Source organism: Carettochelys insculpta, chromosome 7 (assembly GCF_033958435.1).
Source record: "Carettochelys insculpta isolate YL-2023 chromosome 7, ASM3395843v1, whole genome shotgun sequence".
NCBI lineage: Eukaryota > Metazoa > Chordata > Testudines > Carettochelyidae > Carettochelys > Carettochelys insculpta.
This window is the reverse complement of record NC_134143.1, coordinates 62,358,472-62,376,837: the sequence shown is the minus strand read 5'-3', so window position 1 is coordinate 62,376,837 and position 18,366 is coordinate 62,358,472. Positions and strand designations below refer to the sequence as shown.

The 18,366-nt window shown below is 43.8% G+C and overlaps 1 protein-coding gene across 4 annotated transcripts in view; it reads left to right on the top strand.

The window, feature by feature from the left end:
- Positions 1-18,366, top strand: part of ATRNL1 (attractin like 1) — a 1,060,182-nt gene that overhangs the window by 207,266 nt on the left and 834,550 nt on the right. For all 4 annotated transcript variants that reach the window (XM_074999076.1, XM_074999077.1, XM_074999078.1 and 1 more), the window contains exon 12: positions 14,199-14,283. In XM_074999076.1, coding sequence (XP_074855177.1) covers positions 14,199-14,283 — 85 coding nt within the window. The remainder of the gene's footprint in view (positions 1-14,198; positions 14,284-18,366) is intronic.

The following is an 18,366-nucleotide window of genomic DNA, read 5'->3' as shown; positions in this document are numbered from 1 at the left end:
GGTGCAGAACTGTCATATGCGTAAGTCCACTTTTATGAAACTTTGTGATTGCTGGTCTGCGCCCTGAAGCGCAGCAATACAAGAATGAGACTGGCTGTAATGATTCACAAATGAGTGGCAATCGCTCTATGGAAGTTTGCAATGCCCAGCAGTTACCAGTCAGTAGCAAATCAGTTAGGGGTGGGCATCTACAGAGAGAGCCATGGTGGTGCAGGTTGCCAGTGCAGTCTGTTGGTATTTCCTGAGGAAGACTGTGAACCTGGGAGATGTACAGACTGTAGTGGATGACTTTGCTGCCAAGGGGTTTCCTAACTTCAGTGGGTCAATAGATGGCACGCACATCCCCATCATGGCCCCGGACCACTTGGCTTCTGAGTATATAAACAGAAAAGGATACTGTTCAGTGGTGTTGCAGGTGTTGGTAGATCACAATGGTCATTTCACAGACATCAGTGTGAGATGGTTGGTGAAGGCTCATGAAGCGCTCATCCTCACAAATTCTAGGCTGTACAGAAAGCTCCTGGATAGAATTTTTTTCCCAGACTGGAAAAATCAAAATTGACGATGTGGAGCTCTTAAGATGACTCTGCTTACTTTCTGCATACACAGGCACTCTGGATGACAGCAAGGATTACTTCAATTTGAGACTCAGCAAGTGCGGAATGGTGGTGGAATGTGCCTTTGGCCATTTAAAAGTGAGGCTCAGGTGCCTGTTGACCCATTTGGACCTCTCCCAAAACTAATCTCCCCACCATGGTTGCAGCGTGCTGTATTTTGCATAACACTTGTGAATCCAGATGGAAGAATTTAGTGAGCGCTTGGAGAGCAGAGGCTGATGCCATGAGCAGGGCTTATTCACAGCCACCCACAAGGGCATTCTCCAATGTGAATGCAGAGGTAGCAGCAATCAGGGAGTCTTTGAAAAATAGCTTCATGAATGATTGGGCAGCCACAAAATTCTTCTGTATGTCACTGTTGTAGTACCACCTTCCATTCCCCAAAAAAGATTTGTGGGTCCCACAATGACCTATAGAATAATCAATAAATAACCCCTTTTAAATAACCAATAAATCAGAGTGTGGTTTTCACAGAAAGAATACTTTTATTTGGGGGTGAAGAAGAGGGTTAAGGTGTAGGAGAAAGAATGGATGTAAAGGGAGGGTTATTTTCGCTAAAAGAATGTTAGTATTTTGGGGGGTGGAAAGTCTAATGTTTTTTAGCTGAGGCACACACATGCATGAAATAAGCCAGCTTTGGCACTCAGGGCATTGTGTCCAGGGTCTCATCAGTCCCATCTGGTTTTGAAACCACCACCCTGCCCAAGTCCCTCTGCTGCAAGTCCTTTTTGGACCTTGGCATAGTGGTGGGCAGTTGTGCTATCAGCTTGCTCCACCCTGGCCAGGTCCCTCTGCTGCTAGTCCCTGCAATGATTTGTGCACCACACCATACATGTGAACCAATAAATCAGACCAAAGAATATGTTTATTGGGTGGTGGGGAGAGGGTTAAATGACAGGGAAGAGAAGGGGTGTCAAGAGAGGTGGAATAACATTTTGCGGTACGTCTTGGAGGTGGAGTGGCAGACTGTCCTAGCTCTCTCTCCACTCATTCAGTGACTGTGATGAAATGGGTAGGTGACCTGGATTCCGGGGAGTCTGGGCAGCAGGGAGCAGAGCCTGCAAACTAAATGCTGCACAGGAAGCCCCTCTTCAGCTCCAGCGTGGAGTGCAGGACCTCAGTTTGCTCTGTCACGGTTATGAAGAGCTGTGCAGTGTCCTCTCTCAGATCAGCCAATTGCTCTCTCTCGAGCTCCAGTCTGACACCATTGTAGTGTCCCTCTGGCTGACAGCAGATGCTGTTTCACCCTGCTCCAGGTACTGCGGGATAACGTTCTGCTTGGACCTTTTGAGCTTCCTTACCTCTCTCCCACACTGAGGATGCCTGCTGGAAAGTGAAGGTCAAAACTGAGATACAATTCACACAAGTGCTTGCCCATAGAATGAATGGGTCTCTGTCTTTACAATCAGTGAAACTTTCTTTTTGCAGGGCCACTTTTGGCTTGTTAAGGATGACAAAGATTCAAACTCTGCATTGCACAGTATAGATGGGATTGAACTGGAGAACGTAGAGAAGTTCATGTATCTGGGGAGCAGTATAACATATGACCTAGACTATAAGAAGACAGTAGCGAGTTTGAAGGTGATGGATAAGATCTGGAAAACCAAAGCGATTAACTTAGGAATTAAGCTGAAAGTCTTGAAAATGTGTATTCAGCAGCATATTGTATGGATGTGAGACATGGGTGATAACGAAAGATACGAAGAGAAAGATATTGGCATTCAAGAGGAGATGTTATATAAAGTTCCCGAGAATAAGATGGATGAAGAAGGTCATCAACGAGGAATTATGTAGGAAGAAACAGCCTAAAGAGAATCTCCTGCAGAAGGTTATGCAATGGAAGCTACAGATATTTGGGCATATCTGCAGAATGAATGACGAATGAAAAGTCAAGACCCTGGTATTCACTATAATGGACATCTTGAACAGGAGAGGCAGGCCCCACAAAGAATGGTTAGATTGGTGTGGAGCTAGTCTACAGAAACTAAGCGACTCTGCACTGTACAGGAAAAGATGGAAGGAAATAGTGAGGCAGGTGTCAAAAACCAACAGGCGCTGAGCCCATGGTAGTTGGTGTTCACGATGGTGATGATTATGAGGAAAAAGTAAAGGCACTCCAAAGTATTGTGCTTTGTTTTGCAGTCTCTGAAACAGAGCATTATATTTTCCAATTGTTGCATAATACTTGTGCAACAATCATGGGCAGAGGTAGCATGTTTACCTTGTACTTTTGCACAGAAATTAGATATGTTTATATGGAGCTTTGAAATCACTATTCAGTTTTTTTTAATCATGTTGTAGATATACAGCATATACCTATGGTATTGCCTCTATTAAAAATAAATTTTGTGGTCTCCAGTTATCACCTGTCTTGGGGTTTCCAAAATAACTTGTGTAGGCTTAGTACAGAAATCATACAAGTAGAATATATAAGTGGATCTATCATTGTTCATAAAACTCTAACTATTTCAGAACACATTTTTCACAACTGAGGAAAATTATAAAAACAGTTGAAAAGTTTTTTTAATACTTTTTAATTGAGGAACAATTTATTGTTGACGTATTATAGAAATTAATTTATCTATTTAAGAAAATTAGATCCTGACACACTGTTTTATTCAAAAGGACCAATATTACTTAATTTCCTTCTTCTTTAATGACTCTAACATGTAAGTATTAATATCAATCTCAGTATTAATCTCAGATTTCCTTAAAACCCCCATAATATATGAATCTCAGTATCAAAGCAGAGTTGTAAACAATTTCCAAAAAAACCTGACAGGCTATGTTGCTTTGCTTGGGAAAGTTCATATGGAGAGTGATCTGAGCCTTTAGAAATTCAAGACGACATAATTTTTTGTGCAATTGTTTTTCCAGCAAAGATAATTTAAGTACTGTGGATCTGCTCATAAATGTCGTAGGTAGTGTATATATAATTAAAAAAATGTTATGTAAATAGCACATCATTTATTTACTGGGCTTGAGATATCATATATTGAGTTACAGATGAATAAATAGGCATGTCTCCTTTCTTGTAGTGAGGGATATACAACATTGAAAGAAAAATATGGAATATATATATATGGGATTTCATATTAAACATCTCTGCCAATAACAGATCTGGGTCGTATTTCCCATTTTGATTTAAATAATGCTTGGAATATTTATCATGTACTTGTGCCTTGAAATTGAGATCTGGAGGGTCATTTATGCTTCCATTCAAAAAATCAATGATAATCTAACATTTCTACAACATGCAGTAGAGATTAAGGTACATAAGGGATCTGCCCCAGCCACAAACACAATCCTTATTATATTTTATGGAAACTTTCATATAATGTTTCATTGATTTTTATTTTTAATATTATTATCTTAGCAATATTTTCAGAATAACTTTTGCCATTTTCATTTCTCTGCCTACAGTTTTCCCCAGATACTTTCTGATTTTTACTGTGAAATGGCTGTCTAACTCATTTAATATTCTTCAGCAAAATACAGTATAAAATTTGTTAGTAACTTGAGTAAATTATTGAATTTACAAAAGTCAGTCTTATTCTAGGTTCTTAACTTTGTAAAATGTTCAAAATAGTGGTTACAGGAAAGATTAAAAGCAAAATGTAGTTGTTTATATGAGTGTGCTCGAAAGACATCAAAGTATTTGATGCCCCTAGATTTTCATCAATTTAAAATATGAATTGGATATAATGGCTCACATTCTCGGGCTGTATAAATTGGAACATTCCAATTGACTTTGTCAGTCTTGAAGTTAATGGAGCTAAATCAACTGAGAATTTGGCCTACTATTTAAATGATTATTAAAAACTGGGCAGATTTTTGGTGCAAATATTACAGATCTTTCCACACTTTAAAATGTACTTTTAACAGGTGGGTTTAATTTTATCCCTAAGATGTTTGTTAATACAAAAGGAGTCTATGATACAGAGCTGGGATGACTTTTCCATCTCTAGTCCAGTATGCAGATTTTCCATTCCAACAAGTCTTTAGCAAGTCTGCGCTGATTGATTTTAAGCCTTGTGTTTACTTGAATGTTGTACTAGTACAACTTCTATCAGTTAGGTGTGTGACCTGTTTTAACCAATAGAGTTGTGCTTGTCCGGAGCCTCACAAGAGCACCTATATGCTGGACCTAATTTGTTATATGAAATCATAACAATAGTGTTTGAGAAGAGAACAGGAATAAATAACTACATGTTATGGGAAGTCTTAAACATTCAGAAACTTTTCAGTAAGCAAGACAAAATTTAAATAGCAACCAATTAGATTTTGTACCAAGTATATAATCACGTGACAACTCCTGCATTTCCTGTGAACTAATCTCTACTGTACAGAGAACTCCGATTCAGGAGTTTAAAGCTCAGCAAAAATATTTTTCTAGCACAATGCTCTCTTCAGTGTTCAGTAGTTTTTGAGAAGGCTAGAAGAGATAAGAGGAAAGACTATGTGTACCATTTTTTCACTTTACTCTACTGAAAAGACCTGCCAGTTTGACAAATAACATCGGCAAGTTAGGAATTTTTATATCTCCAGTCTGCAAAGGTTTCTTATCTTAAAACCAGCTTTTAATAATGGTTTTATGGTCTTCCTTCAATGTTAAATATCAGCTTTTGTTATAAAAATACATACAGAAATCACTCTGATTTTTTTCTAGATCAGATGATAGTTTAATGCTATGTGATTTTTATTTTAAATATTTTTCTTCTGTCACCAAATACATAAATGTTCCCATGTAATCAAACAAACCATTTCTAGCATGCACTGAATTGTAGCTGAAGTAGCTTGAATTTACAGTATAACTGAAAGTATACAGTATAACTGAAAGATATTGCTGGGAGACTAAGGATAAAATATGCCTGCTTTGTATTGTTCAAATGAAAAATTGTTCCTGAAATAAAATTGAATTCATAATTGTCCATCACTTTTATTTTCCAGTAAATATGCTTCTGCCTGAAGCTCCTGTGTAATTTAAATTCCATTACTTCATTCAATAATGCTGTTCTACGGGGATAGGGGATAAAAACATCTTTGAATTTAATATCATCCTCACCTTGCTTTGACACATGAGATCAAAAGTGATGCATTATTAGCCTAGTGTTAGAAGAGGCAGTTCTTCAAATAATGTACCTGTGGCTGCTCTGTTTGTTTCAGGTGCACATGTGCCCCTTGTATCTTGTATTAGAGATTTTTAGGAACAGTGCCTGTTTGGTTTGAGCAAGAGCTTCCTCATGCTCTTCATGACCTGTATTGAGGGTGCATAGGTTGTGATGGATGAACTGCCCGCAGTTCCAGGTCAGCCATTTTTGGCTAAGACAGAGCATCTACCACTGCTGCTTATTTACCTAGTTATCCCATTCATGCTTTATAGTTAGGCTTGGAAGTATTAAATTTTATTGGTAAAATGCAGAAAAATGTAAAATTTGCTGTGTGTGCCTGCATACACACACAAATTGGTGAAAAATATTTCTATTGATTATAATTGAAATTTTCAGAAACACAAAGAAAAATACAGTTTGAGAACTAGAGTTTGAATTAAGGATAGGTACTTTTCATACGATGGTATGTGATGTTGGCATTTTGTGCGAGCAGTTCGGTTTTTGAGTCTTGGTATATACTGTACTGTAATTAAATGTTGTTCTGACCTCATGCTTTTCCACAAGCAAAAATTTAAATGATATAAATTAAAAAGCACTCTTACTTCCTAATCTTGATGGATAATATTTTAAATGGATCACCCATAGCAGGGGTCTGCAACCAAAGTAGGGAGAAGAGCCATTTTTTCAAATTCAATTACAAAATCAATACTTCAAGAGCTGCAATGCACGTGAATGAGAGATAGTCCTTAATAAATAATATCAAACCATACTTTTTGTAATCCCCATTCTAAGAATAGCACTTCCACAATGATTTGTCATTTCCCTGCCCAACCTCGATACCATTATTTTTTTTTTTAATTTCCTGGGGATAGCCATTTTAGATCAAATCTCTGATCCATTAAGCCCAACAGGTTGTTTCTGACAATGCTGCAGAGGAAGGTAGAAAAAAAAATCATTCTGAACAGTTATGGACTAACCTGACCGTAAAGAAGCTTCTTCCTAAATTCAGTCATCTAGAGATTGACTTCTGATATGACCTGAAACTTGAGCATTTTATACAGTTACATTATGTCTCTTGTACAGAAAGGATATAATGTAATTCTGGATATCCTCATTATCCAGTCCTCATTATCCCTTTTCTGAGTGCCAGTAAGTTCCAAGATCAGTCCTGTCTAGTGGCAATGAGTACAAGAAATTAATTGGGAATCCAATTAAAGTGGGTCAGTTTAGAAGCATGCAGTATTGTAATCCTGTTTACAATGTCTGTGTCTACACAAGCTCTTCCTTTCGGAAGGGGCATGGTAATGCGCAAGTTGGGAATATGGTAACATAATGGGCACCAAATTGAGCACCACCCATCTAGACAGGGGTCTTTCGAAAAGCCCCCCCTGGATTTTGAAAGCCCCTTCTTTCTGTTTGGTTTTAGGAAGAAGGGGCTTTCAAAGTCCAGTGAATCCTTTTGAAAGGCCCCTGTCTACACTGACAGCATGCAATTTGAAAGCACCACTTTCGAATCGCGCGTGGCTGCCATTATACTAATGAGGTGCTGCATATTCATGGAAGTGCCTCATTAGCATCTTCCCAACTCACTCGCTACTGTGCCCCTTCCAAAAGGAGGAGGCTAGTGTAGATGGGTCCAATGAGCACTCTTTGCATTTGTATAGAAATAACAGCTCATGATCTTACATTTCTATTTGCTTATAAAATGTCTGTGTTTAAAGCATGTTGCTAATTTTCTCCTAGTCTCTAACTTCTTTATTGCATCCCATTACGGCATTTACCCATTTATTCCTGTTATTTTATTTCCAATTACTGAATCCCATTCAAAGACAATTAAAATACATTAAACACATTCCTAATATTATTTTTCCATGTAAGCAATTCATGACTCTGCCAAAGAGATGTTATCTTTTCACACATTCAAGGATAGGTGGTTGTTCATGAAAAAATTTCTCTTTTCAGATGTCAGTCAGCACCATTTGAGAATCCCCATTTTGAAACTGAGTTGGGGGGAGATACTCAGACTGCTCCATACCTGTCCATCTCAGCCTGCCACAATATGCTCCACTTGTGCCCAGACAGGATCCAGAACCCACAGGGAGAGTTGTGCCAAAGCACACAAGCACAGCAGTAGGTCCGGCCGCGCCCTAAGCTACCCTGCCCAGATGTGAGAGGAGCAGGAGAATGAGTAGAGTGCTGGCAACACCCACGCTCTGCTGAGCCTTGGCCAGGCCAGCTGTGAGAGGAGGAGGAGGGGGAGTCGAGGACTGGCTACGCTGGAGATGTAAGCTATTGTTCCAGTGGTGGTACAGCAGGGTCATTCCAGTGTCTGGAGTGCAGAGGAGTCAGCATTTGGAGTCACAGATGACTGCTTAAATAGCCGCATGCAGCTCTGGAGCTGCAGGTTGCCAACCCTGACCCATAGGGATATTAGTCAGAGAAGGACAGGTTACTTATCTTGTGCTAGCAACGAAGGGTCCTGTGGCACCTTATAGACTAACAGAAAAGTTTTGAGCTTGAGCTTTCGTGAGCACAGACTCACTTCATCAGATGCTGGTCTGTGAGTCTGTGCTCACGAAAGCTCATGCTCAAAACTTTTCTGTTAGTCTGTAAGGTGCCACAGGACCCTTCGTTGCTGTTACAGATCCAGACTAACACGGCTACCCCTCCAATACTTATCTTGTGCTGTAACTGGAGTCTTTCAGATGTTTCTCTCTGTGTGCTCTACTACCTCACTCTCCTTTTCTGCTTTGGAGTCTCATCTCCATGGGACTTTGCGGGACAGAAGGAACTTAAAGTCTGTCCATCAACTTCCTATGCACTCTTGGTACAGGGCATGAGGATACCTCGAGTGCACGTGCAGATGAAATGAGCACAGCTGCCTAAAATCTCTGGCTGAAGGTGAAAGGGTCACAGGCACATCTCTAGAGACAAAAATCTTGAAGAACTCAAATAACCATACAAAGTAAATAACCTCCTCTTCTGTGATCTGTTTTGTTAAAAAATGTTTCAAGAACAGCTACAGGACAACATCTCCCCAGAACATACTACTGAACTTTAGTAATGAAAATCACGAGTAGTTGTGCTGATGTGGAGAAGAGGTATATTAATGTACGCATGGGATCCTTGTTATCGGGGAAGGACATTAAAGAAGCAGAAAGATTGTGGGATATGTTGGTTTGCATAATGAACTTTTATATGAAAGAATTTGCTTTACTTGCTTGTCTTTTCATATTTGTAAGTTGATTGTCATCTGATTTTCAACTCAGAATCTTAGGATCATGGAACACTACAACTGGAAGGGACCTTGAGAAATCATCGAATTCAGCCTCCTGCCCCCATGGCAGGATCAAGTACTGTTTAGACCATCCCTGATAGACATTTATCTAACCTGTTCTTAAATAGTTCCAGAGATGGAGATTCCATAACCTCCCTAGGCAATTTATTCCAGTGTTTGACCACCCCAACAGTTAGGGACTTTTTCCTAATGTCCAAACTAAACCTCCCTTGCCGCAGTTTAAGCCCATTACCTCTTGTTCTGTCCTTAGAGGCCAAAAAGAACAAGTTTTCTCCCTCCTTCTTATGACACCCTTTTAGATACCTGAACACTGCTATCATGTCCCCCCTCAATCGTCTCTTTTCAAAACTAAACAAGCCCAATTCTTTCAGCCTGTCTTTACAGGTCATGTTCTCTAGACCTTTGATCATTCTTGTTGCTCTTTTTTGGACCTTCTCCAATTTCTCCACATCTTTCTTGAAATGCAGTGCCCGGAACTGCACACAGTACTCCAACTGAGGCCTAACCAGTGCAGAGTAGAGCAGAAGAATGACTTCTCATGTCTTGCTCACAACACCATCTGTTAATACATCTCAGAATCCTGTTTGCTTTTTTTTTTGCAACAGCATCACACTTTTGACTTGTATTTAGCTTGTGGTTCCCTATAACTCCTTGATCCCTTTCTACCATACTCCTTCCTAGACAGTCACTTCCCATTCTGTATGTGTGGAACTGATTGGTCCTTCCTAAGTGGAGCACTTTGTATTTGTCTTTATTAAACTCATCCTGTTTACCTCAAACCATTTCTCCAATTTATCCAGATCATATTGAATTTTGACCCAGTCCTCCAAAGCAGTTGCAACCCCTCCTAGTTTGGTATCATCTGCAAACTTAATAAGCGTACTTTCTATGCGAATATCTAAATTGCTGATGAAGGTATTGAACAGAACCGGCCCCAAAACAGACCCCAGAGGAACCCCACTTGTTATACATTTCCAGCAGGATTGAGAACCATTAAGAACTACTCTCTGAGTATGGTTATCCAGCCAGTTTTGCACTCACCTTTTAGTAGCCCCATCTGAGTTGTATTTGCCTAGTTTATTGATAAGAATATCATGCGAGACTGTATCAGATGTCTTACTAAAGTCTAGGTATACCACATCCACCGCTTCTCCCTTATCCACAAAGCTCATTATCCTGTCAAAGAAAGCTATCAGATTGGTTTGACATGATTTGTTCTTTACAAATCCATGCTGGCTATTCCTTATCACCTTACCACCTTCCAAGTGTTTGCAGATGATTTCCTTAATTATTTGCTCCATTATCTTTCCTGGCACAGAAGTTAAACTGACTTGTCTGGAGTTTCCTGCATTGTTCTTATTCCCCTTTTCATAGATGGGCACTGTATTTGCCCATTTCCAGTCTTCTGGAATCTCTCCTGTCTCCCATGATTTTCCAAAGATGACAGCTAAAGGCTCAGGTTCCTCATCTATTAGCTCCTTTACTATGCTAGGATGCATTTCGTCAGGCCCTGTTGACTTGAAGACATCTAACTTTTTTCTAAGTGATCTTTAACTTGTTCTTTATGTATTCTATCTTCTACACCTACCCATCTCCCACTAGCATTCACTATGTTAGGCAATTCTTCTTCAGACTTCTCGTTGAAGACCAAAACAGAGAAGTCATTAAACATTTCTGCTATTTCTAAGTTTCCTGTTACTGTTTCTTCCTCCTCACTGAGCAATGGGCCTACCCAGTCCTTGGTCTTTCTCTTGCTTCTAATGTATTTATAAAAAGTCTTCTTGTTTTTTTTTACGCCTCTAGCTAGTATGAGCTCATTTTGTGCCTTTGCCTTTCTAATCTTGCACCTGCATTTCTGTGGTGTTAGCCTATATTCATCCTTGTGTAATTTGTCCTACTTTCCTTTTTTTATATGATTCCTTTTTCATCCTGAGATCATGCACCTCTTTATTTGAGCCTCGTCCACCTGTTCTACCTGGGTAGGTGGACTGTAGTAGACTTCTAGCAGGACATCACCCTTGTTTTTTACCCCTTTTAGCCTAACCCAGAGACTCTCAACACATCCGTTTCCTATGTCCATCTCCTCCTCAATCCGAGCGTATACATTTTAAATATATAAGGCAACACCTTCTTCCTTTTTGACTTCGCCCTTTTGTTAATCAAATATTTTTCAGACTGCACAGCCTGAAATCATATTGATTCAAGAGTGACAAGTAATCATGACTTTCTTCAATCCTGGTATCTCCTCCATTATTCTGGATGCATTTCCCCTTAAGGAAGGTAGCATAAATTTTTTGTAATTATAAACTATATGAAAATGAAAGTGTACCATAATTTCCCAACCTTCTCTATGTGGTCTCTTTAGGTTATAAATTTTTCAGTGAAATTGACTTTTCTCATTTGTGTAAAATGTTTAGTACACTTCTTATCACTACAAACTAATAGTTACTTTAATAAATCTGCCTCTTCTTTATCAGTTGACCCACCTTCTGAAAACCAGTTCTTGGGTTTTTTCAGTCTGGTGTGAAGAGCTAATCTCCTTTTGATTATCATTAGCAATTATACCTAATTAGCTACATCCAGTTTAGGAATGAAGCTAAGAGTCTTGAAAATGTGTCTATTCAGCAGCATGTTGTATGGATGTGAGACATAGGTGATAATGAAAAATTCAAACAAAAGGATATTGGCATTTAAAAAGTGTTGGTATAGAAAGATCCTGAGAATAGGATGGGTGCAGAAGGTCACCAGTGAGGAGTTATATAGGAAGATACAGCCGAAAGGCAGAAGGCTATACAACTGAAGTTACACCTATTCGGGCATATCTGCAGAGTGAATGATAAATGAAAATTCAAGACCCTGGTATTTGGCATAATGGACTGTTCGAATAGCAGAGGCAGACTCCACAGAGAAATGGTAGATATAGTTGATTGGTGCTCTGTGGACATTGGGAAGCCAGTGGATGTGATATACCTTGACATTAGCAAAGCTTTTGATACAGTCTCCCACAACATCCTTGCCCATAAATTAAGGAAGTGTGGATTGGATCCATGGTCTCTAAGATGGAGAGAAAGCTGTCTTGATAGTTGGGCCCAATGGGTAGTGGTCAGTGGCTCAATGATCTGAATGGTGATCGGTTTCAAGCAGAGTGCCACAAGGCTCGGTTCTGGGGCTGTTGTTGTTCAACATCTTTATTAATGACCTGGATGAGGGACTGGATTGCATCCTCAGCAAGTTTGCAGATGACACAAAGCTAGGGGAAGAGGCAGATACGTTGGAGAGTAGAAATAGGATCCACAGTGACCTGGATAAATTGGAGGATTGGGCCAAAAGAAACCTGATGCGGTTCAACAAGAAGTGTAGAGTCTTGCACTTGGGACGGAAGACTCCCAGGCATTGTTATAGGTTGGGGACCGAGTGGCTAAGCAGGAGTACGGTGGAAAGGGATCTAGGGATTATGGTATATGAAAGGCTGGGTATGAGTAAACAGTGTGCCCTTGTAGCCAAGAAGGCTAACGGCATATTAGGGTGCATTAGGAGGAGCATTTCAAGCAGATCTAGAGAAGTGTTTGTTCCCCTCTACTTGGCACTGGTGAGGCCACATCTGGAATATTGTGTCTAGTTTTGGGCCCCCCAGTATAAGAAAGGATGTGGATGTGCTGGAGCAGGTTCAGCGGAGAGCAGCAAAAATGATTAAGGGGTTGGAGTACATGACCTATGAGGAGAGGCTGAGGGATTTGGGCTTATTTATTTTACAGAAGAGGAGACTAAGGGGAGATTTAATAGCAGCCTTCAACTTACTGAAGGGGATCTCTAAAGAGGATGGTGAGAAACTGTGTCTCAGTACTGTCAGATAGCAGAAGCAATGGTCTGAAGTTACAGAAGGAGAGGGGTTGGTTGGATATTAGGAAAAACTATTTCACCACGAAGGTGATGAAGCACTGGAGTGTGTTGCCTAGAGAGGTGGTGGATTTTCCATCCCTTGAGGTTTTTAAGTCCTGGCTTGACAAGGTCCTGGCTGGGATGACTTAGTTGGGGTTGATCCTGCTTGAAGCAGAGGATTGGACTAGATGACGTCCTGAGGTCCCTTCCAGCTCTATGATTCTGTGGTGCAGAGGTAGTCTACAGAAACTAAGCCACTCTGCACTGGACAGGGAAAGATGGAAGGCAACTGTGAGGGAATCATCGGACACCAACGGGCGCTGAGCCCATGGTTGTTGATGATGATCCTATTTCCCCCTATAAAATTCATCTTTATAACATTATAAAGAGTTTGTATTTCTCGTTGTTAAATAGTTGGAACAAAAAAGCGGTCAAGTAGCACTTTAAAGACTAACAAAATAATTTCTTAGGTGATGAGCTTTTGTCGGACAGACCCACTTCTTCAGAGCAAATAAATAGTTGGGTTCCTATGTGCTTTTCAAAAGCCTTCTGTATTTAATACAATATTTCTGATGATAGTTGTTGTGGTTGCTCATATTACTGAATAGGCACTTTCAGTGGTTTTAATTCCTTGGTCTATATTTTGAAATCTCACAATTACTCACCTACCGATATTCTTTGTTTAACCTCTCCCACCTCTGTTTATAGGTAAGTATTAGTGACTTAAGTATACTTTCCTGAGGCTAGTTGCGAGGAAACAGTGTATGAAATTTCATATCCGTTAGTGTGCTTGAAAGAATGAAACAGACCACATTGCTGCAATATATTGCTTTTATATTACTTCTCAACAACACCTTTGGCTTTAAAGTTAAGGACAATGTACTACACTTTAAAAAAAAGAGCCTGGATAATCAAGCTAAAGTTCATGCAGTATATCAAACAGTGGAAAAGTTTATTGATGTGACTTTAGCTGTGGAGTTCTTTACATTTTACACTGACATTTGAAAAATGAGTTATGTAGGTAAAATTATTTTAATTAAGTATTGTATTAAGTATGTGTGTATCATAAAAGGTATTTTAGTATATCTTAGAATGTTTGGTTTTCATGTGACTACCATATACTAGCATTGGTAATTAAGGCATTTTAAAAAAAAAAGTTATGTTTCAAAATGTTATTCTTCTCTAAAAATAGCCCATATGGCTTTGATTTAATCTTGGCATTTACATACTTAATGTATTTTGTAAAAGTTTCTTGACACTTTATTAGAGGAATGCTTTCTTTTTGTCTCTTAGCTTGTGATGAATGGAAGATTTTACCAAAACCTAATCTGCATCGAGATGTGAACAGATTTGGGCACACGGCAGTTGTCAGTAATGGGTAAATGAAGCATGTTTTAAATGTATCTGATAATTTTTTTTGGAATAAAAAAAACTGTGATGACATTTAAACAAACATAAAGTGCCATTGGATGATGTATAATTGATGTTTTTGAAAATGAATAGTATCCCTTAAGAACAATTTTATATAATCTTGGTTATCATTCTATCAGATCATTTGGTGTAGTTGTGGAGCATGCTGAAGAATGTTTACATAAAGCAGCTAGTGGAACATTTACCTGGGTAAGCCAGAAGGACAGGGGCACTGGATGTCATTTTTGATTATGCTCAAACTTTATTCTTAAATAGCCAGGATTACGTGGCAGATAATTGTACAGTCCAGGTAATGCCATATATATTTCTATATGCTCAGGGAATTGCCTCAGCCCCTCCACTTTTTAGTTTTGGTCCTCCATTCTGCATCTGGAACTCCCCTCCCACCCCTTTTGTGAGCATTAATTGGCCTATAAAGGGTGCGGGGAATGACTCCTCGGCTGTGGTCACACTTGCAGCTCATTTCAAAATAATTTTCAAAAGGAGGGGCAATTTTGAAATGAGCAGGAGAGCGGCTACACAGCAATTGCTTATTTCGAAATTAATTTCTAAATTAAGAGGCGTTCATTTTGAAATGGTTATTCCGCTCCCATTTTAGGAATAACGCCTCATTTCAATGCTAATTTTGAAATTAAATGTGTGTAACCGCTCCCTGGCTGCCATTTCAAAATGAAATGTCCTCCACAGAGCCAGTCCCTCCCACCAGCAGCCAGAGCTCTATGGCTGTCAGCTGTGGGTGCCTTAAAGCTGCGGGGACACAGAAAACCCATGCAGGAAGCTGAGTGTGTACTGGCAGCCATAGGAGCATGAGGTGGCCAGGCGACACTCCCTAGCACCCCCAGAAAGTGACACTCCACTGTGGCCAGACCGATGGCCAGCAGCCAGGACCCCCAGGATTCTCATGGAGCCAAGGTGTCCAGGTAGCGGGGCTCCCAGAGCTCTGGGCAGCCCGCAAAGAGGAGGGGGGCCCTCTGGCTGGAAGCTGAAGTCCTGCACCTGCTGGGTCTCTGCGGGGAGGAGGACATCCTGCTCAAGATGGAGGGGTGGAAGAGAAACGCGGACGCCTTCGCCCTCCTTGCTAGCAACCTCGCCGCAAGGGGCCACCCCCTCTGGACCCCCAACCAGATCCGCTCCAAAGTGAAGGTGCTGCGGCAGGGCTATGCCCGAGCAAGGGTCTCAGCTAGACAGTCGGGGGGCAGCGCTGGCCACCTGCCCCTACTTCAGGGAGCTCCACCAGCTGCTGGGACCCAGGGAGGCTGCACCACTCGAAGAGACTGTGGGCGCGGCAGAGCCGGAGGGGCAGGGCGAGGAGCCCTAGCCAGGACCCTCGATGCACCCCCCCACTGCAGGCCCCAAAGTACCTGCTGGGACAGCGACAGCGGGAGTGAGGGACCACTCTGTATGGCTGAGCACTCTGAGGCCTCCCCTGAACCACCCAAGGAACCCTCAGGTAGGACGGGGCGTGGGGTGCACTGGTCATGGGGGGGGGTGGTCCCTGAAGCAGCCAGTACAGGCCTGGGCACACGGTCATGAGCCAGGGACCCAGGGATGGCCATCATAGCTGCCAGGTGGGGCCCCCTTGGGGCCATGGGCTTCCATGAGAGTCAGAGGCCTGGGAGAGCTGGGGCAACCACTCTAACGGAGCTGCGTTGATGGACCCCGTAGAAGACGGGCCACCCCAGAGCCCCTCAACACAAGCAGGGTAGGATGGTGGTGGGGACAAGGCCGCTGGCCCATGGTACCTGGGCTCATGACTGATGGGGCACCATCCTCTCACTTTGTCTTCACAGCCTCGGCATCTGCCAGCCACTCCAGCCCCCTGGACGTGCCCGAGAGCCCCACAGCAGCAGAAGAGGGTGATGGGGCAACACCTCCATGGACTGGGAGCCGTGGTGGGTGGACCCACCACTGCAACTGGGCAGATGATCTGGCAGCAGCCCACCTGGCTGCATGGTGGGAGCAGAACCACTTGCTGCGGGAATGGCTCTCCATGGAGCAGGTGGCCTGGGACCAGATGGCCGGGAATTTAGACACCCTGACCCAGCTGCCCGATCCATGGATGGCCTTTCCCACAGCACCTGCCTCTGCCCCAGCCCCCGCTTCCTCCCTGGTACCCTCCTCTCCCCGCCACCTCCCTCTGCCCCAGCCCCCCCTTCCTCCCTGGTACCCTCCTCCTCCCCGCCACCTCCCTCTGCCCCAGCCTCCCCTTCTTCCCTGCCGCCCTTCTGCCCCAGCCTCTCCCTCCCCCCCCCCAGCTCATCCCTGTTCCCCAGCACCCCCCACGTCCCTTCTGCCCCCCCGGCCCTTGCAGCTCTGCTCCCAGCCAACATGACCCCGGCCCTGCCCATCTATGGCTCCCCCCCACCCCCTTCCCCACGAGTCCAAGCCCCTAGATACCCTGGTCCAGCCCTACCTCCCTGTTCCACCTGTCCCATCCCAGCCCTGCCATGGTCCCCGGCCCTGGGGCGGTCGCAGCTCCAGGGGCTGTCGTGGCTCCCAACCAGCCACTCCAATGGAGGATTGAGGCCCCTCCACCTTCCCATGTACATAGTTCACCCCCGACCCCATGCGTATAGTTCACCCCCATCCCCCATGTAAATAGTTCCCCTGCCCCGTAAATAGTCACACATTATTTCTGTTCCAAACATAGCACTTGAATTTATTTAATGGTGTATGTGTCCTGCCTCGGGTGGGAATGGCAAGCGTGGTGCTGGTGGGGCAGGTGTGAGAACCAGTGGCTGGTGGGGGTTGCATGGAGTGAGCGGGGCCAGGTCATGGGAGGCCCCTGGGCAGAGGTCTCCCAGAGGGCCTCCTGCACACACGTCCTGTCCCGGTTCAGCTGACGACACGGGACTGCACCTGGCTGCTCACAGTCCAGCACGGCCTCGGCTGCCCAGTGTGTCACAAAGAGCTCCTGCTTGCTCTCCACGCGGTTGTGCAGTGCACAACAGGTGCCCATGACGGCAGGCATGCTGGGCAGGCCTACCTCCAGGCGCATCAGGAGGCACCTGAAATGTGCCTTCAGATGGCCGAATGCCCGCTCCACGGTGTTCCTGGCATGTTTGAGGCGGGCATTGAAGAGGTCCTGGCTCTCATTGGTGTATCCTGTGTTGGGGTGCATTAGCCAGGCTGGAGTGGGTAGGCAGCATCCGTGACGATGCACGGGGACATGGTCATGTCCCCCACCGGAAGCTCCTGTGGGGGGACGTAGGTGCCCTCTGCCATCCTGTGGCCGAGCCACAAGTTCTGCAGGATGTGGGCATCGTGCGCCCTGCCCAGCCAGCCCCCACAGATGTTGGTAAAACGTCCTCGAGCATCCATGAGGGCCTGGAGGATGACAGAGTGGTAGCCCTTGCGGTTGAGGTACCATCCCCGGCTGTGTGGTGGGGCCTGGATGGTGATGTGGGTGCTGTCCAATGCACTGATGCAGTTGGGGTATCCCAGCTGTTGGAAGCCGGCCATGGCAGCGTCCACGTCCCCAAGGCAGATCAGGTGGTGCAGGAGAATCCTGTTGATGGCGACGACAACCTGTAGGGTAGAGGGCACAGGCGCCTGTGAGTGTGTGGTAACATATAGGGGCCCTACTCCCCGGGGCCCTGCTCCCTGGGAACCCCCTCTGTGGGACCCCCCTCCCAGGGACCCCACTCCCTAGGACCCCACACCTTGGGATCTCCCTCCCCAGGAACTCACCGTGGGTGTGTGGCCCCAGGTGCCTTACCTCAAGGAGGATGACCCCGATGGTGGCCTTCCCCACCCCGAATTGGTGGCTAACCGAGCGGTTGCTGTCTGGGGTGGCCAGCTTCCGCAGAGAGATGTCCACTCGTTTCTCCAGGGGGAGTGCGGGTGTCCTGGTGGCGAAGTGCTGGTGCCAGCCAATGGCACAACTCCATGAAGGTGGCCCAAGTCATCCGGAAGTTGTGGACCCACTGGTCGTCATCCCACTCTCCTAGGATGATGTCATCCCACCATTCCCCACTGGTGGGGCACTGCCAGAGGCGACGACGGGGCTCGAACAGGAGGTGCTCTGGAT